A 26,271-nucleotide genomic window follows, 5' to 3' on the forward strand; every position below is an offset into this window, starting at 1 on the left:
TCGAAAGCTATTGTCTCCATTATCAGAACCAGGCCCCTCCATCCTTCATATATGATTTTTGTGGTTCTCAACATCTTATGCGTTTGACACTCCTACAGAATTTACGAAAATGCCATTATGATAAGATCAGGACCCACAATTATAGTGGCTAAATGCTAACATCATGGGTGCAAATCTCATCTAACAGACTTTTCTCATGGTGTTTTTCCGCGGCTTCTTTTTATCAGTGAAATTCTGTCTTTCGACCAAAAAAAAAAAGACTTTTCTCATGGATTCTCATTGAAATAGTTCAAATATTGAAAGAATTCTTTCCATAGCTACATCTTCTTTCTTCTTTGGTATTGGGGAACTAGGAAAAAAAAAATGGGAGTTGAGATAGTAGCTCTCTTTTTATCAATCTTAGCTGGTTAGATTTATTTCTTGCCATGTAACAGTTTAATAGTTTAATTGGTGCTTAAATTTTATAGGCCACATTACTCTATTCATCTGGTAAGTTTTAATCCAGCTAACGATCATATTGTGGGAAAAAGAAAGTTCATTTTCATATATATATATATATATATATATTTTAAACGTTTTGACGATTGTTAAGTTGTTCAAAAAAAGGACTATATGCCCCTTGATATTGTAACTCACTTTTTGCTCTTTAATTTAAGGGATGAACGATGTTTGGTTGCATGATACAAGGGCATCGACCAGGGGGATTTTCAGTTTGTAAGGGGGTCATTTAAGGGTGGACTCTGTCTAGGTGCAGGTTACACACAACCAGGCATCCTTCTTTTTCCCTTTATTTAATAAACTTTTTTTTTCCTTTCAATAAGGGTAGAACCAATCATTTTACAGGTGTATGACAAATGCGAGATAACAACAAAAACTTTTGAAAATGATATAATAGTAAAAGACCCTTTCAACATGTCCTTTGAAGGAGCTTGTGTCTCAAAATGTTGTATAAAACTACCCCATGTTTCACATGAGAATGTGCAATTAATTAGCAGGCAGCTTTCAGATTCTTGGTATTTTTAGTAGAGGGAACAATTTGACTGTGAGTTTGTCAGAATTGTATGAAGAGATGTGGACCTAGGAAGCTGATTTTGGCTGGAACCTTACAACCTCATACCATCTTTGGTGGAAATGAAGAGATGTCATTCGGTATTAACAGGTTGCAATACAACTTGGCTGAGAACATCCCATTAGTGGAGTGATTCCATGTCCTTGTATCAGGTGCCTCGAAGTGGAGAGAGATTAAGTTCTCCATTTTGATTTTAGAGAAACCTCAGATGAGCTTGGGAGTCCAAAAAGTTTAAGATTGTTACTGGCTTTTCTGGGAGAAATCAGGAAATTGAAGGCAGGTTTTCTTGAAGTTCACTTTCAAACCCCCCCCCCGCCCACCCCTCCTCTCCAAAAAAAAAAGAAAAAAAATAATTAGCACTTAAAACTGCTCTACGCTAAGTAGTTTAACCATATTATTACACACAAGGCTTTACATTTATTGTGATTATAATTATAAAATAAAATAAATTACATTAAGGCACTTATGTCATACTGAGCCTGCTTATCTGAAATTTTATTTGATCCCAAAGAGGGACTGAGAGAGGCACTATCAAATTAGAATTCCATCTTTGATTGTTGAGTTCTTTAATACAATGGTAATGCCAGAACGGATGTAAAACCCTTCTGAAGATCTGTCTGCCTCTTGAATTCTCTGTAGACACAATTGAAGGAGAGAATCAAGTGAGAATAGATAACATCTAAAGTAAAACTTCCAAGCTCGAATGTTTAACCAAATTATAAGAAATTATGAAGAGGATATGGTTATTCTGACTCCTGTGCTATCATAGTTCCAATTCAAATATTCCATTTTAGCAGATACATAGCTCTTCATAAACAATCCTGCTACGAAACTAGAGTAAAAGGGAAAAGCTATCTTCTCACCTGTGCCACAAGGATGGCAGTAGAAAGCACATCCCACTAAAATTTATAGCTCAGATACCAACTGTATGAACCTAATCTGACCCGTTGACATATTTTCTTGTAATATTTTTTATATTTGACCACCAAATGATTTTCTTATATATAAATATATATATATATATATATACATATACTGGTCTGCTGAAAAACCAAAGGATATAAGCTTACTTGTTTGCGTCTTTGAGCAATTAGTGGAGTTATGGTTAGGGAGGCCATACCTCTGAGTTAGATATTGTGACATTTTTTCCAATTCTTGCATTTTTGTCAATGATGCAATCCCTGCACAACATCGAGGAGAACCTTAGAAACCTTCAAGTGAAGTTAAAGGAAGAAATTAATGAAATGCTTCACCTTGGTACCTGATTTTTGTATTTTCTCCTATTCCAATTGGGACCCTGCCCTCGACCAAAAGTGATGCAACTTCAGCATCGGTTACCTAATAGTCAGCACCAAGCATCACTGTATCCTGTATATGTGTTGTCCTCATCACAGTTTTCATCAATCAAGGACATCATATGTAGAGTAGTGCAATAGGTGCACCTATTACATGGGATACCATCCAAAGATTTTGATTTACAAGTTATGCTGACAGAAACTCTTTCTCTCTCTTCTTTGATTTGAGCTCTTTCTTTAGAGCCCTTCCACAACAAGGAACAGAATAATATAAATACATAAGGTCTATACATTTTCGTATGCTTCACACTATTGATAGAAGCAAGAACTGAATGAACAAGACACTTTACGCAGAGAACCGTAAGGAATAAAGGGCAGAAGCTGTAGGAGTAGAAAATCTAGAAAGAGCTACAAAACTAATCTGCTAGCCACTGCTACCCTGCTTTGATCGTTTTTTTTTCTGTCCTGTGATTACCCTTGGTTATCATTAATGATTCATTTGTATCATATGCATGATCCTTATTTCCTTAACTGGGAAGATGTATAGCATATCAGTTATTCTTGAGGTCAACATGCGACACTATAATGATCTGAAACTCAATGTGATCAATTTTCCTGGGTTTATCAATTCTTCAACATGTAATGAAATTAGATACCAATCCTTCAAGTGCACGTTAGAGTTTATTCGGGATCGTATACCAACAACACTGTGCTTTATGACACAGTTATCCAAAAAACATCCATGCGATATGATTGAGTCAATGATCCGCGTAAGAATATAAACAATAAGTACACATGGATATAAGGGTCAAAGAAGATCAATGAGTATATTCTTAATTTTGATACAAGCAAAATTTTGACAAGGTTGTCAAAGTTCAAATAACCATAAAATTTTCAAATCCACACTACAGGCCTATGAACCTATACAAAGTCCATTCCTCTTGTTGTCATTGTCAACAATTTTTTTTTTTTTTTTGGAGGGGGTGGGGTTGGGTGGGTACGTTACAAGTTCTTGAAATCGGGTCATCTCCTAACTGTCCACTCCAGGTTTTGGTCCATATGCCATTGTTCAATGACAATCCGAAAAGAAGTGACAGATCAGATGGTAATGATTATTTATTTTTTCTTAAGCAAAAAAAAATGATTATTTATTTTCCAGCCAAGCAGGTAACCTTTTAATGGTGAGACAACCATCTTGTATGCAATTGTGTACCTGCATGATATCCTCAGATCTTACCCAGGTCGGCCATAACCAGTACCTTATTTCCTTTTCTGATTTGGAAACTCTGGTTTACATAATTACTTTATGTGTTTGTCTCAATATAGACATGATAAAATATACGAGGGTTATATTGCTGTATAATTGGATACTATGATGATAAATACGAATGTGGGGAGGGGAAAACAAAGGTGCTAATTCTCTAAGGACCACATATACTATTTATAGGTTCCTCATTAATATAAAAGACTACTCTTAATAAAATTACTGTGCTTATCTAAAACCTCAATTGAATAGAGTTGTCTGGAAGAATAGGATCCATGTAGACAAACCCCATTTAGTTGGGATAAGGCCTGAGTCAGTTCAACTATTTTACACCTCAATATTTGAAATTGAATATCATTTTACAATGCTTGAAAATAATCTCCCTAGTGTAAGTGTATTCAGGAATGAACTTCAATATTTCAAGCTAAAATAAACCTTGCTATTGTCAACCCTTGATGGTGGCAAGTTTCTTCTTGATGTATACATCGGCTTTGTGGCATCATAGAAGCTAAATTTTGGTGGCTGAAAATAATAGAAAAAGATCACATAAGAATCTGACAGTTCAAATATTGTAAGCCTGTGTAAAGCAACACAAAAATAAGAATAATATAATGCTGAAAATCATATATTACTGCTTATCACTACTGTGCTTATCTAATTCCTTTAGACAGCACCAGGTTGTTATGTACCACACAGGGTGCACATTCTCATCAATTTGGGTCTCCAATTGAAAGAACAACTCCATTGCTGTCCATAAATCATTGCTTGTTCAGCTAAATCAATTTCCTTTCTTTTGACTGACCAAGATCACCGCTAGAAGGCACTTCTATCAATTAAGTGCTTGCACAGAAAGGGAATTTCAACAAGATCCATTGACATGGAATACATGAGGCACTCCATTGATCACACACATAGGTACCAGAAACAGAAATTGGGTACAAGAGCAGTTACATAGTGACAGACAAGAAGCTAAAGTCAGAAAATAGGAAGCTAAGGGGAATTCAAATTTCCACATTAAAACAGGGGCCGAAAAGGAAACACAATTCCATACGTACATGTTCATTGAGGGCAAGGTTCGCCTCAGAGAAGGATCTAATTGTGCCGATGTCCTCATGTCCTCCCAATAATCATTAAATAGATATGCCTATAGTGAACATCTTAGAAATAGATTGATCATTAAGGAATGCTTAAATATTTTGACTGTGACAGATATCAAAATTACATAGATAGAACAATTAAAAAGTTATGATTATGAATGTAAATAGACGAATAATCAGTAGTAGCTCCACCTATATGAGTTGCATTCTCTTGAGATGAAAGATGGTTACTCTTTGGTCCTTATTTATAAAGAAGATCATAATACGAATTATCAATAATTTTACTATATAAACTTAAAGAAGATCTGATAGAGACCTTGACAGAGAACTCTCTCGCTGAAGCTGGGATTATCTCAGATCCAAAGTCATTTGCTGTAGGAAAACGCCATCTGAGCTGACAATGATGCAGTAGTACTTAGTGCTTATGTCGGAGTTTACTTTCTACATCTTATTTCGAGGGCAAGCCATCATCTGATCTACTAATCAACCCAAGAATGCAGTTTGACAAAGTACCAAGTAGTTTTGATTTAGAGACTTGTAGTTAATTCCCATATTCATTTACTAATCAATACTACTGAAGATAGAGCCACTTGACTTCCTTAATTCTTCTGTAAAATTGTAGAATCAATAAATAACAACTCATAATGGCCATTACCTCAGAAGATTCAGAAGTATCTCCTTCTTAAAGATATAGACTCTCATGGAAGCAATATTTGGTTTCTTTTGTGCTTCCTCTTGTGTCAACCCCAAAACTGTCGTGTCTACTTCCTAAAAGTAAATATAATTAGTGCAGCCACTCAGATCTGCTTCACCTGTATTAGATTGAAAGGTTAACACAATGATTACCATTGTCTTCAAATATGCTCCTTTTGGTTTTTCACTAAATGACAGGAACCTCCCTTTGTTGTCTATCTTCATTAAACCGAAATCTGAGGCGCGGCTATATTGGAAGTAGACAGAGGACTTCAAGATAATTTGTGACCATAATTAACCTTAAAAAAATAAATTGAAATAGAATCCTATTCTATACAAGACCAAAGGAACAAAAAATGGAACGAATGGTTAAAATGGAGAAACTTGAACATAAGTAAATGGAAAGTGCAAAAAGGAAGACGTACAAAAGAGTCTATTCAATTTATCATATTTACGAGTAAAATCTGAATCCTGAATTGCTTCAGGGGTGATGGAAAATGGTTACTCACTTCAATTACCATCACACAAAAGTTCAAGTATAGATCTACAGATGCAGGCTGCACTTCTCAAACAAGATTTTTTTTTTTTTTGGTGGGGGGGGGGGGGTGTGGGGGGATGGGGGAATCAGTCTCCATCTTGCTGTGAAAGTTAAAAGTAATGACTAAAGATGATAATACACTAGAAAGAGCTTCCAGGATTTTCAAAGCATTCAACTGACAAGCTGTCCTTGAAGGCTGATTTTTTATTTTATGAAGTTATATTGTCTTTGAGAGTCAAGAATGGTCTTGAACAAAAAGTTAAACAGAGACAGTGTCTAGAGGGAAGGCAGGTCGACCTGGACAAAACCTCTTGATTTGCTGGAAATACCAACAAAATTGAGTTTGTCCCTGTTTCTTTCTCCCAATATACTTACTTGATATCGTGTTGAGTGATGTATGGTGATGAAATGCATCTAATATCCCTAACCATCTATATTACATATACATAACTGACGAGAAAATTCTGTGGACAAGTTGGAATTTAAATTATGGAGAAATTAATTATATTCCCAAATGGTAGACTAACTGTCATTCATAGGTATACAAGAAATACTAATATCAGCACCACTCTCCCAATGATTCTGGAAATAAAGCAGTTACATTAATGTCTGAAGAGTCTGACTTGGTAAAACAGATTTCAGTGAAGTGCATAAATAAAGCATTTCTGTCTGACCTGCATGAACTCCATGTAGTCCATCCTGTATAGATGGTCTCCAGAAAGAATAAGCACATCCTCTATTACCTTACCTCTGGCATCCTACAGATTTTCATTAAACCATAACACTGGCATCACATCAAAACTAACCAAGTTTTCACAGTATCAAGCCTACCTACCTCTGAGATAAAATTTCCAACATTCATAATGTAAGATTCAAGTTGTTCCCAGCGCATTGAAGGGATTCAACATTAGATATGATGTTATAAATTAGGTTAAGCCCAATGCACTTTCAAAGACAAATTATAGAATATTGGATTGTAGTTTGATGGTCTGAGAAGATACTGAAATAATAAAAGTTGCATGGATGGGTGCATTTAACAAATTATTTTTTTCAGACGGCACAGTAAGCACAGTAACTAAATTCATTTGCAGTACCTCGAAAAGCCAATGAAATTGCCGCACAGCATCTGCAGCACCCTGAAACCACCTTTTACCTGCCTCTCCTGGAGTCTGAGTTGCTGCTAGAACCTGGCATAGAACAAGATCAGATTTTGGGTGGTGTCCAAATTCGTTAATTATGAAAACTGTAAGACATTCAGCCCTTCAACTCAGCCTTATCCCAACTGAATGGGGCCGGCTACATGGATCTTCTTTTTCCAATCAATTATATTCAAAGCCATACTTATTACCAGTCTTAAGCTATGCATGGCTTTTCTCGGCTTGCCCCTGACTCTTTTAACTCCTCCAACCTGAATCAAATCATTCCTCTTTACCGGTGCATTAGTCTCCCTTGCACATGTCCATGCCACCTCAAACAACACTTTTTTCACATCTTATCATGTATCGAAGCCACTCCTATATTAGCTCTAATTTGTTCATTACTTCTTTTATTTTTTCTAATTTTACCACTCATCTATCTCAACATCCTCACCGCTGCTACACTAGGTTTGTTTATATGTTGTTTCTTTATCACCTAACATTCTATCAATCAAAACAGTCCTAGAAAGAGAATGGCTCAAAAGATGTAGCCTTCCATGACAGATACAGATCAAGGAGAAAATTTTATAGGATCAGACAGAAAACTGTCCAATGTAAAATACCTCAACGAAACTATCTCCAACACTAACTCCATTGCCAAAGCTGTAAGCAAGTGCGAGATGCCGGTTAAGCGATGCAGAGTTGTACTGAGTAAGAACATAAATTTTGTTTATCTCACTGTTTATGCAGTTGCTCATTGGGACATCAATAAGCCTATATGCACCTCCGATGGGTACCTGTGATTGGAACTTGCAGAGATAAATGATCAAGACATGAAAAAAATAGTATTTCTTCTACACAAAACACTGAACTTCTCTACATTCAATCTTGACAAACAAACCCACCCCCCCCCCCCCCCCCCCCCCCCCACAAAAAAAATAAAAATAAATAAATAAATAAAATAAAGAACAGAATCCCTTGCGAAAACCGAATTCTTTGGACATTTTGTACCATTTGAAATACTTTGATCCGTCAGACCTCCAGAAGGAAATCAAGGGATTTCAATAATATGACCCAAATTGTCTCAAATATCAATCACAAAAAGTACGAGGAAAATCCGAATGTAGCACATTATGGATGAACACCAGGAAGCAAATTTCATGGCTCATCATATAGAAACTAGAGAAAGAGAGAAGTTTTTGGAAAATTTCGTTTTAAAAGTGGTGGGGAAGTGATGAAAGAAAGGAGTACACTTACAGCAGGTTTGGCTCTTTGCTTGGTGAGGGGGAAGAGACGAGTCCCGGCTCCTCCACCTAGAATAACGGCCGCAACGGTCCGTGGGTCCAGCTTTTCCAGCTCCAGGTCCCTCAGCTACAGAACACCATCCAATTCCACAAACCCAAAAGTCAAAAGTGAGCGAACCCTGGTAAACCATCACCTTCTGATCCGAATCAAAAATCTTCACACTATTAACCTATCACCTACACTCCAACAGCAGGGTGTTACACACACTGAACTGTCCAGATTGATCCTGTGGTTGACCAAACCTACGGTAATGTCAGTTAAATCTTAGAAGTACATCCAGGATCCGTCCATTAGGTATCCAAATAACCCCAACCATCTGATCATAGACATCTCTCTCTAGAGTCCCTCTGGACCATTGATTTAGTGGGCCCAATCCATTAAGAGAGAGAGAGAGAGAGAGAGAGAGGACTCACCGAGGACTCACCTTAGCGCCAGGGGGAGCATCGGCTGTGAGAGACATGAAGAGGTAAGAAGGCCTAAGCAACTTATTCTGATGCCCGACGACGGAGTTGAGTGAGCTTCACCTTCTTCCCTATTAACTCTCCATTACAGAACTTCACAAGCTTACTGTTACTTCCGATCATCGAGATTCTACCTCTAGTGCCGCCGCCACAAAAATGGCCGGTGGCCGAGAGCGAGATCCGGCAATCGCCGGAGAATGCCATTTTTCTTTTACTTCAACAACAGTTATAAGAGAAAATTGGAACGAATTGGTTCTTGAATTGAATTGGATTTGGAAGATCTAAGAAGAGTTTGAGAGTGTAAGAAGATTTGGAATACTCATAACGGGCATTGGGAGAGAGCTTTTAAAAGTGAGAGAACGAGATGCTAACTCGAAATTTTGTTTTCCTTTTGGAGGATTCAGCTGCGTTAACCAAACGCAACTCTCTCCACCAGTCTCGCGCATTTGCTGGACCGTTCAAAATTATCAAAATTACCAGAGTCTCTTCTTCAGCATTGTCCTAATCTGCGAGCCACCCAAGGAATATTTGAGGCTGGAAAATTAAGGGTTTGTATCGATCTGGGCAAAATGCACCAAATGCAGTTACTCCCTCCGTCCCACGTTCCACGGTGTCTTTCTCATATTTTAGAAAATTTCATATTCCTTTTAATTCCATCACATGTATTTGTTGGTCAGATCCATTAAGAGGTTGTAGGGTTGGGAGGAATTGGCCCACCTTGCATGTTATTTTCGATATCTCTGTTCCAATTAACTGATGGGTTTATGACAGGGTTCCGGCGGTAATCCTCTAAGGAAATTTTTTAGATTTATATAGATGTTTTGTAAAGTGTACCTATATAATGTATGTTGGGGAGGAGGAATGCTATCCGTCTACGTTCTCTACGCCCAAGCATAAAAGTCAGTTTTAAGGGGGGGAGGCAGGGGTGTTTTGTCACGACCCCTAAAAATGAGGCTTTGTATTTGTGCGTGGGGAATGTTAGATGGATAACAACGTTCTTTTTCCCATAATGTTGTATGGATTTGTAGCGAGTTTATTCTAATTTGAGAAAGGCACAAGGACAAGCAGGTGTAATACTTTTCTCCATTGATAGAGAAGCATCACATAGATCCTTACATTGTGTTATTGTTCTTTGACGATTTCAATTCCTTCTTACATCATTTTAGGTTTTCATTTCTACACACCTAATTTATTACATAAATTGATGTGATAAATTTAACCATTGAATGTCTAAGAAATGTTAAGTTTGTAAAATTTCATACTCCTTTAACAAAATGTAAAATTTGATACTCAAATTCAATTCAAGTAATTTTCATGTTTTGGCATATTTTCTCTGATACTCAAATTCAAGAACGCTATCCATCTACGTTCTACACGCCCAAACATAAAAGCCAGTTTTAAGGGGGGAAAGGCAAGGGTGTTTTTTCACGACCTCTAAAAACAAGGCTTTGTGTTTGCGCGTGGGGAATGCTAGATGGGTAGGAGCGTTCTTTCTCCAATTATGTTGTATGGATTTGTAGCGAGTTTATTCTAATTTGAGAAAGGCACAAGGACAAGCAGGTGTAATCCTTTTCTCCATTGATAGAGAAGCATCAAATAGATCCTTACATTGTGTTATTGTTCGTTGGCAATTTCAATTCTTTTTTACATCAGTTTAGGTTTTCATTTCTACACACCTAATTTATTGCATAGATTGATGTGAGAAATTTAACCATTGAATGTCTAAGAAATGGTAGTTTGTAAAATTTCATACTCCTTTACCAAAAAGTAAAATTTGAAAATTAAATTCAATTCAAGTAATTTTCAACTTGTCATATAGTAAATATTTGCGTTCATGAATTCGATAATGTACACACCATTTTCTATCAAAAAAAGAAAGATAATGTACACATCATCTAGGATTTTTTTTTTTTTAGGAAATATTTTATTGAATGATGATGAAATATGAAATCTATTTAATAGTGGTTTTGTAAGTATCACATGAACGTTTGTAGAGAGCATTATGATTCTAATACCCAACACGTCTTGGGTTATCACAACCGTGTTTGAAAAAGGGTTGGGAAAGAAATATTTAGGTTAAGATTTTCCATTTAATTCAACCTAAAAAAAGAAAAAAAAATCATTTAATAATGTACCTAATTGTGTTATGTAAAAGGATGGTATGATAATTTTGATTATCGTATATGTAAAAAATTATTTGAACTATAAAGTGATTATATTTTATATTTAAATCTAACTATACATTAGAATTACAAAAGATTACAAAGAACTGTCCAAGAATCCTCAAAAGAAGAAAAACCCTAAAGTTTGAGTCTATTTCTTGACAATTATTTCTTAAAAACTTTTAGGGTGAGTTACATCAACCTCCCCTCGAGTTTGCCTATATTATATCCTTCCTCATAAAAATTTGTTTATTACATTTAAACCTAAAAAACTAACACCATTAGGCTAATGTTAGTTTTGAATTTTAAAAGACAAAATTGCCACTAACAATTTATACACCTGTTATGCCCTTTATCACTTTTATAAACCAATTCCCATCACAAAGCAACCCCAACCGAAGTAAAATGCCCTTACCTTGTTCCACGAAGGTGGAGATGAGCTACATTTTCCGGCAAAGTGAAGGGAAGTCTCTGGCGAAGATACAACAAACGTAGGGCACTGAAAAATCCTTCTTCATGCTGCTTCAAGAAGATGAATGCATTTGAGCTTCCCTTCAGTTAATGTGTTTAAACGACGGGAGGTCAACAAAGGGAGCCTTAGATTATTAGATAAGACTCCTAGTATTATTGAACTATGTAAAGTCAATTGAGATGCTTGTGCCATGTGCAATGAAGACAAAAATAGCACCCATGGGAAGGGAGATAATATGCATGGCAAGGATCGATGAAGTGAGTGGAAGTAGTACATGGAAGATGAGTGCAGATCAGTTAACAACAGAAGAGCGGAAAGGTGCAGGATTCATGTCACTGACCGCGATTAACTATGGATCCAATATCAGATAGGAAGCATGACAGATACCCTGAAACATAAAGGAATGAGGTTGTTGTCCGCAAAATCTGTGATGAGCATTTCTTTGGGAAGAACTTCCAGTCAAAATATGAAGGCACCTATCCCTAGGAGAGGGAAAGAATTCTAAGCCAAAAGAGATTAAAATCCTCTTCCATATGCTCCCTTTTTTTCTCCCAACTCCTGAAGTGAAAGCACTATCCATCAACAAGAAATAGAACAATCTGTCTGAAAACCAAACACTTGAAGCATGGCAACTCAACAATACTGGAGAAACACAAGCATTCCATGGAAGAAGAACGAACTGCAGTAACATTTGAAATATAATAAATTGAAAGTTCATAACAGAAATATACAAAGGAAGAACTTGAGACTTTCTTAAGGCTGCGTTTGGTTGCAAGTGAAAATGGAAGTGAAGTAAAAGGAAGGAATTTTTTTTTCCCTTTTGAGTTGTTCGGTTGCAACAGAAGTAAAGTGATATCGTGACCATCGTTCAGATCTCTATACTCTGTTTTAAGCAAAACCCCACTGTTCCTCACCACCACACAAGAAGGATACCTATGGCCGTTGGAGTTGGCCGGCAATCCATTGTGCCGATGATGATCATGTGACAAGGTCGATCAAATTCAACGTGATATCTGGTTGGAACCATTTCTTCTGTGACCAATCATGGAGGGATTTTTGAAATTTCAACTAAATTCCGTAACACTTCAGAGATCGGAGCTGGAATGATAGTCTTCCCATAGAGGAAGTCACCACCCGAAAGTTAAGGTAATTAGATTTCTCCCAAGAGAAAGAATGGTACGTTCCCGAGTTGCCAAAGTTCCCTTCTAGTAACTGTTCGATAATCGTTAATGTCAATTGCTGCAAATTGAAGAAGCGTTGAATTCGATCCCGTCACTGATGGTTCCGGCGAGATATGATTATCCAGCTAAAGGTAATTGAAGCTCTGGCGAATCACAGTTCTGCAACTCAACGTGAAGACAATCCCAATTAGAAACAATAGATTGAAGAGCGTGCGAAAAGCCCTTTTCATCGTAGTAGCAGAGAAGATCCTTCTAGCCAACATTAACCATCCGAAGCTCCTAAGAAAAAGAATGGAAAGAAAAAAGTTTGAAAAGAAAAGGAAAGGCCATCATTGGTTCCATGGGTTTTATTTTTTCTTCCTATTTTGGTCGGGAAATAAAAAGTGAAATTTTAATATATAAGTAAAAAGATTTTCACATGTAAAATATATTTCTCCTACAATCAAAGATCTAAATTTATTTTTTCTGAAAAAAAAAAAAAAAATTCACTTTAACTCAAAAATTTGCATTCCCCTAGCAACCAAACAAAGCCTAAAGGAATCCTTAAAATGGAAAAAGAAAAAAAATACCCATCACTGGGGTTGGGTCACAATACATGAAATCAAACTGTATAAATAATCGAGATAGCTATTTATTTCTGGAAACAGAAGACCAACTTATGCCGTCCTTTATGAATTGAATCTCCTTCACCACTTCACTAAGAGCAGATCATAACTCCCTCATCTTGAATTCCCTAAATGGGCATATCAGAGTCAGCTGATCTTCTCAACCTTGTCGGCCTTCACAACAAGATTCAATTTGGCGATTGCATCCTGACCTGCGGCTTTGTAATCAAACAGGCAATTGTGCTTCTCAGAGTAATGATGGTGAGAACAAAACGTCTGCCCATATCTGCACTTGAAGCCAGTCAACCCCACACGCTTCTTGCAGAAGTTGCAACGGTTGCTCGGTAGCTTCCCATGATCTTCAGAAGTGGAAGTGGAAGGTTTCTCCCTCAGAGTAACCTTAACCTCCTAAACCGTTAATTCAGTAACAACTTCATCGACCTGATTTTCCGCAACTACCAGCCATTTGATCCTTCAAACTCCAAAACCCTATTCAACCTGATTACATATCTGAGAGCGAAACCTATCCAAATGGAGTATGTTGCACAAAGTAAAGGCAAAATGGGATTTTCAAAAAAATTATATCCGTTTAACAGACTTGCCCTCAAAATATGCTCATGGTGTTAGTTTTTTGGATTTAAATGTAATAAACAATTTTTTAGAAGAATGACATAATGTAGACAATCGTGAGGATAGACTGATGTAATTCACTCAAACTTTTAAGGAGAAGGATTATATATACATGCCCGTGTGTATTGGCAGCTTCCACGCTAAATTTGAGATCATACATATAAAGGGGGAGAGAGAGGGTTTCAACAATTGGGAATTGGCCAATTCTGATCTAATTTGCTGTGTTTTTGGGAATTGAGTCTATTATGGGTTTCTTGAGACTGATTCCAATCGATATTGATTTTGATCCAGATCAAAATTGACTTAGAAATCTATCCTGGCTCAAAATCGATAAGGACCTATTCCGTCTTTTTAAAACCTTAATGAGAGAGGGTATATACTATCACTATAAGAAAAATTATTTTAGGTGACGACAATTAAATTTGTTGTCAATTCATCACTTAAAAAATCGGTGACATCAATTAAATTTGCCACCAATTCATCACCGAAAATAGCTTTTTTTTTTTTTTTCTAATATGCCTATAGTATGTGCATTATTTTCTTAATTTACATTTTAGTATCTATTAATTTGGGCCAAGTTTTCTTTACGTCACAATCAATGGGAGGATATTAAAAGGGTGGGTTTGTGATAGGGGTGAAACAGGGCAGATTTGGGTCGCGTTTCTTAAAACCCTAACTTAATCCTAGGTCTTCAAAATTCGACTCAGACCCAACTCAATCCTGTCGGATTAATGTTTAGACCCAATCTTGTCGAGATCATATCAACTCAACCTGACCCTAATTGAGCCTGTTAGGGCCAGGTTGGGTCGGATTGGGCTGGGCTGGGCTGAGCTGAGTTGAGTTGACCTTGACTTCTACAATAGTTGAATTAATCTTGATTGACCTGTTTTTGCCATTCATATCTTATACATTAAAAGTTATAGAAAAATGAAATACCAATAAAAGCCCTAAATTCTAATATAAAAATTCAGGGTTAAATTTCGGGGACAAGTTGGGTCAAGTTGGACCGGGCTAAGGCCTTCAACCCTAACCCACCCTCAGGGTCAAAAAACTTGGCCCAAACCCTGTTAGGGCTCAAGGCAGGCCAGGGCGGGTTCGAATTGTCGGAGCCAAATTTTTACCCCTAGTTTGTAAATCTTAGAATGGTGGGAACCTTCCCTTGTTATGGAGGAAATTTTTTTCGAACTTACTTGTTGGGAAAGGGATAGACACATTATCCGCTTGGCTGATAGGCAGCAGACATATGAGAGGAAGGACAAAAGCGAATAAAGGATAATTTCACTAGGAGGAAAAGGAAGACATAGACACAAGGCTAGGGCCACCACTAGTGCACGTGTTCAGTTTCAACCCTAATTTGTTCTCAGAGTCAGAAAAACTTGGCCCAAACCTTGTTCAGGCTCAAGGCAAGCTAGGGCAAGTTTGAATTGTCAGGACCAAAATTTTTCCCATAATTTATAAATCTTAGAATAGTGGAAACCTTCCCATGCTACGGGGGGAAAATTTTTTTCAACTTATTTATTGGGAAAGGTATAGACACATTACCCATTCCAAGTTGACTGATAGACAGCAGACATATGAGAGGAAGGACAAAAACAAATAAAGGATACTTTCACTAGAAGGAAAAGGAAGAGACACATACACAAGGCTGGGGCCACCGCTAATGTGCGTGTTCAGTCTTTTCTCATAATTTTATTTTCATAATTTTTGGTAACCGATTTTCAAATTAGTTCAACCAAAAAGGGCAAAAAAAAATCAAATCAAATTTGTATGCATGAAAATGAAGAAAAAAAAAAAAAAATCAAATTAGTGTGCATGAAAATGAAAGACACTTGGGCAGCTGTGCTGTGACACCATCGTTTATCCATTTGGCACAAGGGCGGTGAAAAGGAAGCAGCAGAGGATATCCTCGGAGATGGTAGCCTAGGCCAACCTTGCATGTGAAACACGTTTAACGGTTGGTAAGCAGTTGTATTCCTACCCGAAAGCCACAACTCCTCTGTTACTCTCTCTCTCTCTCTCTCTGCATTTATCTGAATCATCAAAAACGCCAACTGCTACTATATGAACTACTCTGAGTTATATATAGAAGCAGAAAAACAAAAGCTTCATTCTCACTCAAACCCACAGCCTGGTAGCAACATCCGAACTGACGAATACCAAACAACAAACACTAAAAAGAGGAAAAGGGTAATTGTTTCCAAGCTAATCTCAGTTAACCCATGCCTAATAATGCTTTTAAGATGAAGAGAGAGAATTTACAAAGTGAAACTTGTCCTGATATGTATATATAGTTTCTGGTTGTGAACCTCTTTGATTGAATCTAGAGAGTAACAACAATGGCTGCTCTGCTTCGGTTTTGTTTCTCAGTCGTTGTGCTGCTCCTTCATGCCATTCTCTTGTTCTCTCATTCTGTCAGAGCTGATGGTAATTGTTCTTTGCTTTCTCCCTCTAAATCTTTTGATTTCCAGATCCATTTTTCTCCATATGTTGTTGGTTCACTTGAGATCTTCATCCCGCAAAATTTAGACAAATGGGTTTTGATCCTTTTATTTACTTGTTAAATATCCTGGCTTATAGTTTGTGGATGTCAATGTGAGAATATTGGACTGAGTCGAATGGATGGGTTCTGTGAAATTTAATATTGTAATGAGATGACATCTTCCATTACTGGGAGGAATGTATAAAGAATCTGAACAAATTTGAAAATGGGTTTGGGTAGAAACAAATGTGTTTCACTGGAACTTTCCTTAATTTTATAAGACACTTCTAAATCAATGATGTGCTCTGTTATTTCTATGTCCTCAAGAAAGTGTAGGAATCCCCCAATTTTCACTATTTTCTTCTCCTACCTTGTTTTTGTGGTAGAGAATCCTCGAATGAAACCCTTTTCCAGATTTACAAATAGTAGATCCAGATGACCTCCATATTGGAAGGGTAACCATGTGAAATAGACAAAATGAGATGGGAGACCATGGAGATTGAAGCGTGAAGAACCCCCTCTCCCCTCTTTTCTCTTTTCTTTCTACAGAAGTAAACCTAGCTGTGGAAGAATTGAGAAAGGTTAACAATAATGCTGAGAGTCTGGAGTGAATTGGATTATGCAATACAAATTTGTCTTCTGGAGTGAATTGGTCTTTCGTAACCCTTTTCTGAGAGTCTGGATGGTGTATTTCAAGTAAGCACATGATTGAAGAAAAAGATGCATCTTTAGAGGCAGTCATGGAAAAAGGAAGAGTAGAACTTTGTGGGTTCAAAATTGGACCCATCGAATAGAGAATCTTTTCATCCACCCCATCTAACCTTTTGATTGGACTAGAGAATGGTGTTTCGAACCATGAACAATAGCGGTGGAGTTAATGATGAACCCAGGTGAAGAGAGAATCTCTTCATTAATGGTGATGCTATAATTGGACAGAGCACACACACGAAACCACCTGGCACAAACACACAGAACCCATGCTTCTTGTCTACTTACACCATATTAATAAAATTAGGCTTAATCTGATCCTATATTCATTTGCCTGAGTGCAGGGGGATCAGACGAGAGTAACAAAATATTGTTTGAAATGCATGAGAAAATGTTGCAGTACTTTTTTTTTTCCCTCCCCTCTATTTTCTTTCATGGATTGATGTTTTAACACACATTTTCTATCCTAATTCCTTTGCAGATGAGGTAGAGGAACTTCTCCAAGGACTTAACAGATACCGGGCATCCTCAAAATTGCCAACCTTGAAAGAGAATGACAATGCAGACTGCTTTGCAGATCAACTGGCTGAGGAAATGAAGTCAAAGCCCTGCACCAACACGACCGGCTCCAACACTGTTCCAGGCACCGAGCCCCAGTTTTCCAACTATCCAGACCTTCTGGCTAAATGTCATCTAAACACAACCAACACAAAAGATGGAGTGATAATGCCTGCTTGTGTTCCTGATCTGGAATCAAGTCTTGTACTCTCCAACTATACAGAGTCACACTACTCTGGTTATCTCAATGACAGCACTTACACAGGAGCTGGCATTGGTTCTGAAGGAAACTGGATTGTCGTCGTTCTGACCACAAACACACCTGGAGGGAATTTTGCATCTGAGACTAGTTTGGGTCACAAAAACAGTGCAATCTGCCCCTTACTGACTTTATTCTTGGGTTTTATTTTCGTTTTAGTGAGGTGCATTGCTGAAGTATATGTAAATTGTTAGATGAATTTTCCTTTTTTTTTTTTTTGGCTGTTGGTTGGATTTCAGTGTGCTTCAATGGTCTTTGAACAATGTAAGATGAGAAACTGTTTAACAGGATATAAGAGTTTGTTAAGAGACCCATAGAGATGTGCTAAAAGGTAAGATTATTAGAATATCTTTATGAACTGTTTATATCTTTGAATACCACTGTGCGGTTCACTACATTCTTTATGAGTTATTATTTACTGCAATTTTCTTATTCAAATAATTTGTAATCTTTTTTCCCCCTTTTTTAATATTGCAAATTTTAAAAATAAAAATAAATAATAATAATAATAATAAATTTTTTAATGAGGATTTTAGAGTCGTTTCATGCGTACTAGAAAAATATGTATGTCAAACCCCACCATCAACACTTTACAGATCCACAGGATTTAGTTGCATAAGTTGCGAGGCTCTTGTGACTAAGTCATGGTTTTAACTTTCAACTGATCAATAGTAGACAATTTCATCCGAAAATCACTAAAGTCGTGACTTAAAAATCACAGATTCATGATCACTAAACAAATAATCCAAACTTACAAACTCTTCCCTTTTTATTGCATAAACAATATGACCAAGAGTTGGCTAGCTGTTTACTTTTGCACCAAGATGGCACTTGTATCACAGTTCTTTAAATCAAATTAAAAAATAGGAACTGAAATTTGGAATCAAGCTTTTTCAAGAACTATTAAAGGAGGGGTGGGGGGTGGGGGAAGCTTTTTTATCAGCACTCTTGGCTACAATGCTTATGTGCAGTGAATGATTTGATTTATGATGGTATTTGGAACGTTGAAGCAGCCTAAATGTGTTAACAGCAAGGGGGAATAAACTAATAATAGCACTAATCAGATTTGTACCAAACAATCAAAACATTACAACACTGGTTTACCTATACAACAGAACATGACTTGAGTCAGAAGAGGATGAGAAGTAAGAACAAGGTGAGACCAAACTTATCATTCTTCTGTTTGTGGCGTTGGGGAAGGTAAGCCCTTGATTGTGTGTCTACATTGAAACCTGTAACAGGAAAAATATGCATAAACTCACAAGGTAAAGTCAGAATGGAAATGAAGTTTACTGTCTGATTTAAAATTAAATTTTAAACTATTGAAGGTTAAGGTACTGTGAGAAGGAAAATCTTGATAAGAAATTCACACAAACTTGTCTCTGTTAGTTCACAGACATGGTTTGCACAATATCTTGGTCCATGATTTTATACATGACAAAATGAGGTAATAAACTTGGTATCACTTATGTAATACTGGCTCCACTTCTCTACCGGTTCACATGGTGCACATAATAACAGATATTGAATCAGAAAGAAAAGTCGATGTCTTTGATGACTCAGAAAAAATAAACATGCTTAATCAGTCATTCATTCACTCATTCATCCGTTAGGTATCTCTGTTTCTATCTATATACTAAAATGTATTTGAGGTGATAACCCTGATATTAGTTATGAAACAGTTTCCAAGTCCTCAAAGTACACCCCTCCCCCAAATTAAAAAACAAAATAAATGTAGTGCAAACACTGAAGTTGTGGTTGTGCCAAGTGAAATGAATAGTGATTTTGGTTTGGCATTGGATTCAAATGGAAATGAATCTGCTGGCAGAGATTGATTCATTTATATTCATCACCAAAATGTGAACAAATAACACAAGGTTTTTTGTACATATACCTAGCGTGGCATTGTTTCTACTGGTCATTAGAAAATTAATATGAATCCAGATGAGTCAATTTTTTAAGCATCACCTTATTCATTCAGATGCTGGGAAGCAATGCCACACACACACACACACACACACACACACACACACACAAAAAAAAAAAAAAAAAAACGTAGTTGAGTGAATTGGTATTCATAAAAATGGGAAACAAAAGTACCAATTTGGTACCATGTACAGAGGGAAAAAAAGGATTTCTTCAATCAATTTGTACTGTAACAACTAACAAAATTTCCATACCAGATCAGATCATTCTCGGTGGAATCTGGTGATTTGTTAGGGGTTGCAGTTTGGGGACTATGCTGTGATGCATCCATATCCTGATCCTTGATCTTACACTTAACACATAATCTGCAGGGTACTACCTGGAGCAGCACATGAAAGTGGGAACAAAAATATAAGAGTTGCCGTACAGAATTTCGTTCAGATAAAACAGTGAAATTACATGTTCTGGACAGTAAAAGAATGGCAACATGCTTGACACACACATGCATGTCATTTAGGAGGTGTTGCTCATATTTAGCAATTTTACGTGTCACCTCTGTATATTATGGTAAAGACCATTGCCTGGGGTTGCAAAATCTTATGGATTGTTAGAATCAGCAATAAAAAAATTCAAATAACCACTATAAAAACAAGATGTAGAAATGAATATCTGGAGAGAAAATTAACTAACTTAATGATGCATTCTACTAATCAGGATAGATTTGGGAAGCTAACCCATCGGACAGAATCACAGTGACCCAGATTTAGAGAACGATAAGGCATAAATGGAGACAATCGATAATCAAAGAACCAGCCAACCAGTGAGGCTGAAAATGTGGTCAAAGGCTGGCCTATACCTGCTGTAGTTGTGGCTAAAATAAAATATCATAGGAAACCAATAGTTAGATGGTAAGAAAGCAGAAAATAGTAACTTTCTAAAACAAGGATAACTCCCAAGTTTCTGTCCTCATGAACCTGCAATTCTGGACAAGGGTAGTCCCAATAAAGAGGAACAAAAATATAAAAAATTGTGTTTGAACCAATGGTTGGATTGGACGAAATCTTTAATGGTAAACTCTACATCTAGAAGATTATATCCCAAACCCTGCATATTGCTAACCTAGACGTCTAACATGAGCCATGCTAGCATGCACTGATATATATCATTTCTCAACACTATAATGATCCTAAACATCAGCACATTATACAAGCATTGTAATCAAAATTCCATAATCATACAGGCAATAAGAAAATCTACATATGCAGATTTATTCGCGAAAAGAGTAGGTGCAAAGATGGTTAAAATCATAAGGGTAATATTTGATAACATGAATCTGTTAGTGGGGGCCAGACCATAAGTTTCCATAAAGAAACTAAATTACACTTTAGTGTGGTGACTCAAAGCCAGCGAAAAGCATTGCATCTAAGTACAACTCAATCAAATACTCGCATAATGTGAATTTACTATAACCGAATTTAGTTACTGAGAAATCCATCTCCGCACCCACATGAAGCAATACAGCCACAGTTTCAAAATTAGAGCATATACACTTTACATCCACCATGGGTCCAACATGCCCAGGGATTTCTTATATTTGCTGATCTACTTCAAGAATGTGTATAGGAAGAAATTTGAGAAAACCCAATCGCTTTTACAAAATAAAATTATTGATACCTTTCTGCTGTATCTGAAGTCGCGTTTAGGAAGAAAATGAGCAGGCAGGTTGAAAGAAGAGGGAGCTTTAACCAAAAGAAACAACTTTGTCGGGCCTATAAGGAAAATTTGGTGAGATAGCATAATATGAAGACAATTCATAATGTCAAATTAAGTTTCAAAATCAATAATTGCTCAGGTACGTACTAGCATAAGGCATGGATTCTGCTCCTTTGGATATAAGAGATCGAATTGCCTGCACATAGAACATCTAGTTTTAGGAGTAGAGAAAGAAGAATAAACACAAAGCCATAAACAAAGAACTGTAAAAGGGCTGACCTTTCTTGAAAGCATCTCTGCTGCTTTGCTTTTTGTGAAATCATTTGTTAGTTCCATAGTAACTTTTCCATGTGAAAAACACATTTCATAAACATGTCGAGGCCGTACAGGATTTGATCCAAGGACTATAATGACTCCCTGGATATCAGGAATCTCATTAAGCACCAGTTGCATAGCAGTTTGGATGTTAGAGATGGAATTCATTAATTTCTCCAATTTCCTGACTCCCTGTTTCAGCTCTCTCATTCTCCCATTGTGTTTCCTTCGAGAAGACGCTTTCATTTCCTCTTGCGATAGAGCCAGCTCCTAAAATTGACACTCCTTAGGAAGAACAAACCATGGCCTAAAATCGGTAATGTGGAAAACTACCTTCGATTAGGTGACATACCAAACTTTTCCTTTCTGACTGCAGTGAATCAAATTCAAGGGTGAGATCCTGTAAGACACTGAAAAACAGTAACTCACATCAGATGTCTCCATCAAACGAACAAACTTAACCTCTTATGGGATTAATGGATTCAGAAAGAATTAGCAACCCATGCTCCGGATTCAGTGTCGGAAAGATAATCTGATCATGATATGGAATCCGGAGAATTAGGGTTTAGAAAAAGAAGAAGCGTTTCTGAAATACTTACGCAGGGATCTGCTGGTTCATGTAGAGGACATAGCCAATTATCTCTTTGACGAAATGGAATGTCATAGATCTCTCGAGAGCCTCTGCAGTAGTCTCGATCTCTATACAATCCATGTCCGATCTACCTCCTTCGCCTTCACTGCCTCGCATTATCCTGAGAGAGATAAGAGACCAGAGGACTTTGGAAACACTTATCTGAGCCGGCGAATTTGAAACGAAACAAGCGGGAAATCAAGGCCCGAACTGAAGTCGCAACCCATTGGAGCGAGATTGAGGAATTGATAAATAAAGAAGACAAACATTCGCTCACGGCTCAACGTGGACATGGCATGAGACATAGTACCTTTACTACCTTATTGTAATATGTTTATAAATTTGCATTATTTCCATAAAACTTCACATTTCACGTATAGCCAATCAGGCACTAATTCAGTATCCATTGCGCTGACGTGGTCATAGCAATGGCCCCACAATTATCCGACGTGGCAGAGTTTGTGAGTATTACGCACTGTGCGCATTTTGAAGTTATCCATTTTACATCCAATATATATATAATGATTCCTTGCAACTCTTCCAGCTTCGGTGGTGTCGGAAGACCAAGAGCAAGAATCAGTGCAGTTGCAGAAGGAGAAAGATGATCCACAGAAAGTGGAGTCTCATGATTGGTCCGGCAACCATACTGGGCTCCATCGTTGTAACGGTGGCGGTTGCGAATTTCATCTTCGTTAAAAACGTAAGTCTCATTCAAACTTGGGGTTTCTAATCAGATGATCGTCTTTTTTTCTGGATAATGTCTCTTACATGATCAAAGCAGTAGTCTTCAATTGAAAATTTCTTGAATTTATATTCTGATTGGTTTATTGATTCCTCAAAGGAGGGGTATGGGATTATTGGTTTCCCTTCTGATGTTCATGATGATTTTTTTGGGGGGGTATTCTTTCATTAATTAGATGTACTTGTTTTCGATGGAACTGTTGTAAGAGATTCAATTAGGTTACCAAAATTATTCTCACGGTGACTGTCGAGAAGAACAATTCTAGGGTTTCGGTGGAGCTCTGTAGCTGAATTAACCATATGACGATTCTCTGATGCGGCACCACCTTACGCAGTACAAAGGCGCCGGCGACCCGTTCCCTTTCTTCTCTTTGGAATGTTTTTTTATCCTAATCATGCCAATTAGAAATCCTAAGTGGGCTTGGATTTGAGCCTGTTTTCTACATGGCTTCGGTCATTTTTTTATTTGTTGACTCTTTTTTCCCACCTTCTTCCTCAACTTGATAGATTTTTAATGTGTCAACTTGCTTATGGAACTCATCAACGAAGATTTCAGTAGAGTTCAAAGGCCGACAACCGTTATTTGCCATGGGTCCCTAATAGTTTGGCAACTGTTTTTAGCAGTATTTTCGTATGATTTTTCGACATCATTGAGCGCATGGATGGGAACTCTTTACGGTATACTTATTTGGGTTGGATACTGTTCTGTTAGGCTGTCTTCAACAGTGAAGAGTTTGTATTTTCTAAGACAAGGGTGTGGCACTGTGATTAGGCTACTAAGATCAAATCAGTTATCAAACATTTAGAAAATTTGTATTCCTAAACTGAATAATCAGCTGGGATGGCTGGGATAAGATTAACTTGTCGACAAGGATGGTTATAGCCTAGTCTATAATGATGGGGGAACATACAAAGCCTGAATTAGAGGCAAGGCTGTCATCCTTTTATGTGTGTTGGATGTCTTATTAAGCTTCGATATAAATCTAGTTCATCACATCCCTATTGGGCCAGCCTAGGTGGCCGGTTTTGGTATTAACTTGTCTACAAATTTTGGGCATGTGTTGTTTAGGAAAGTGTGTAGCAAGGAAACAGTTAAAAACATGAATTGAACCTCAGAACTAATGCCTTGTACTTAATTTGGTTTTGCAATCTTCTAAGTGCATGTTTAGGACAGCTTTGGTGTTCAGCTTTTGGAGCATCCAGAAACCAGCTTTTGGGGAAGCAAAAGGCAGGCTTCTGAGCTTATTGTGCCGGAGGCGGTAAATATTTCATCGCTAGGATTCTCATTGGACCCACCTTTTGCCTCTCCAAAACTGACTTCTGGATGCTTCAGAAGCTGAAGCCCAGAAGGTTTCCCAAACATACACTAAGGCCTCTACAAGCCTCTACAAACTGCCTGCTCATTGAATCCTTATTGGACTGAACAGAAAATCTGTCTGACCGAGCCTCTTCTAGATATCTGTTGGTTTGGGTATTTGGTTTAGCCTCATCTACTGTAAGTATAAACCGTGCAAAAATTGAGTTAATAAATAAACCTTAAGCTGTTGACATACATCAAATACTACTCCCTTGCCTTGCCTTAGATCGACTATAGATAGCCAAATCCAATCCCATATTGGCCTCACATTGTTCTAAAGTAGTATTATGCATTCTTTTCATTGTTGTGATTTGATTTGGGTGTGAGATGGTTGTAGTGGTCATCCTCAAAGAAGCGCCTCCTGTTTTTAATTGTGGATTTCCTGCAGCTTGTTCTCATAATTTCCAATTTTATGGTGCTACCATTGATGAAGCCTACACACAGTATTATGACAAGAAGAAGCATACAAATCTGTCTGTACAAATGTGTGTGAGAGGCAGATTAACATGATAATATGGATGGAAATGAATTTAAAAAAAAAAAAAGGATAAGGGATGCATATGTTGTATTTTTTCTTCTTCAACTACTCCTTTGTCAACTTCTTAATCTGATTCTTGTTTCTTGTATTTTGTTGTCCGTGTCCTTATTCTTCAGATAAATGAAGGTTGCCTAAGGTTGTGTTTGTGTTGGAAACCCTTTTGGGACTTGTTTAATATATACATGAAGGACGCAAGTCTCATATTTCTTTTCAAAGTATGGTCTACTTGCAGTAGGAAGGATAGTTATTTGAAATATGGGAACTGGTCTTATCCATTAAAACAAAATAATAAGAGGATTTATCCTCCCAAGTCTCAACTGGTAAGTAAGAGCTTGATTTAAAATTACTTGACTTATTATGGTGACCCCCCCTCTTCTAAGAAATTTGTGAAAGTTTGAGGTTTTAAAGAGAAAATAAAACTGATTTCAGCCGACTGTCTACCTGGGAAACTAGGAATGTGGGTTGGTCTTATGGAATAGTAAGTGGAAGTACCTATACTTTTATTTGTTTCCAGCAATTCCTTTTCTTAGTAAAGCATGTGACCCCAGAAGTTTTTGGGCTTGAGTTTTGTTTTTGTGTGCTTAAAATTATTGTTGGATCTTTTTTTGCTAATTTCCTGTTTCTTCTATAAATTGCAGGCCCCCTTCCTTAAACCAGAGGAAAGGAAGCAAGAGACGCCATTGATGAAATAAGAGTTTGGATCGTGGAGGCATGCCTAAGAATGTTCTTTAGTTTTGTCTGTTGATGTGGGGGCTTTGGCTTCATAAATGATTTATATCACTCTAGATTCTCCACTAAGCGACTTAAAGTGCATTCCTTCAATTTCATGGGCATAGGTGCTTATGGGCAACTGTAAGGATTACTAACTTAAAAAATGAAAAAAAGAAAAGAAGAATTTCTGTTGAAGATAATTATTTGAGCATTAAGCCTGTCAATGGATCAGATTTGAGTCAACCCCTGCCCTATCTAAATCCAATTAGGGAATGGGCTAACAAAATCCAGTTTAATATTCAGATGGATCACAATCTGTTTGTAAGAGATAAGAGTCATATATGATCTGAATTCGAGTATGACCCATTCTGGTGGTTATGTAACATCTCATCATTGGTCTTTTAAAGAATTGACGAGTAAAAGAAAA

At 37.2% G+C, this 26,271-nt stretch overlaps 2 protein-coding genes, 1 long non-coding RNA gene and 1 pseudogene across 3 annotated transcripts; 2 read left to right on the forward strand and 2 right to left on the reverse strand.

Annotated features, from left to right (window-relative positions):
• Window positions 1–1,436: 1,436 nt before the first annotated feature.
• On the reverse strand, window positions 1,437–9,459 carry LOC122090691 (annotated as a pseudogene).
• A 6,531-nt stretch (window positions 9,460–15,990) lies between these two features.
• Window positions 15,991–18,292, forward strand: LOC122090554 (uncharacterized GPI-anchored protein At3g06035-like). Its single transcript, XM_042660195.1, has 2 exons — window positions 15,991–16,332; window positions 17,577–18,292. Exons 1-2 carry the CDS (start codon window positions 16,245–16,247, stop codon window positions 18,104–18,106), a joined length of 618 nt encoding a protein of 205 aa, XP_042516129.1. The 5' UTR covers window positions 15,991–16,244; the 3' UTR covers window positions 18,107–18,292.
• Window positions 18,293–18,878: 586 nt separating this feature from the next.
• On the reverse strand, window positions 18,879–22,656 carry LOC122090553. The gene is made up of 7 exons (XM_042660194.1): window positions 22,466–22,656; window positions 22,219–22,276; window positions 21,831–22,136; window positions 21,699–21,747; window positions 21,513–21,607; window positions 20,093–20,217; window positions 18,879–19,144 (listed from the first exon to the last, which is right to left on the reverse strand). The coding sequence occupies exons 1-7, from the start codon at window positions 22,612–22,614 to the stop codon at window positions 19,084–19,086; spliced, it is 843 nt and encodes a 280-aa protein (XP_042516128.1). The 5' UTR covers window positions 22,615–22,656; the 3' UTR covers window positions 18,879–19,083.
• A 365-nt stretch (window positions 22,657–23,021) lies between these two features.
• LOC122091165 lies at window positions 23,022–26,044 on the forward strand. Its single transcript, XR_006143839.1, has 2 exons — window positions 23,022–23,197; window positions 25,772–26,044. It is a non-coding gene; the product is annotated as an uncharacterized LOC122091165 (long non-coding RNA).
• Window positions 26,045–26,271: the final 227 nt, after the last annotated feature.

This window comes from Macadamia integrifolia, chromosome 10 (assembly GCF_013358625.1).
Source record: "Macadamia integrifolia cultivar HAES 741 chromosome 10, SCU_Mint_v3, whole genome shotgun sequence".
NCBI classification, from domain to species: Eukaryota; Viridiplantae; Streptophyta; class Magnoliopsida; order Proteales; family Proteaceae; genus Macadamia; species Macadamia integrifolia.

What these genes read in the sequence shown, in the direction of transcription:
- LOC122090554 (XM_042660195.1), top strand. Translation starts at nt 16,245, where the DNA reads ATGGCTGCTCTGCTTCGGTTTTGTTTCTCAGTCGTTGTGCTGCTCCTT. An exon ending in TCATTCTGTCAGAGCTGATG is followed by an intron (nt 16,333 to 17,576) that starts GTAATTGTTCTT and finishes ATTCCTTTGCAG; the next exon opens with ATGAGGTAGAGGAACTTCTC.
- LOC122090553 (XM_042660194.1), bottom strand. Translation starts at nt 22,614, where the DNA reads ATGCGAGGCAGTGAAGGCGAAGGAGGTAGATCGGACATGGATTGTATA. An exon ending in ATGAACCAGCAGATCCCTGC is followed by an intron (nt 22,277 to 22,465) that starts GTAAGTATTTCA and finishes ACTGTTTTTCAG; the next exon opens with TGTCTTACAGGATCTCACCC. An exon ending in ACCGAGAATGATCTGATCTG is followed by an intron (nt 19,145 to 20,092) that starts GTATGGAAATTT and finishes TTCCTGTTACAG; the next exon opens with GTTTCAATGTAGACACACAA.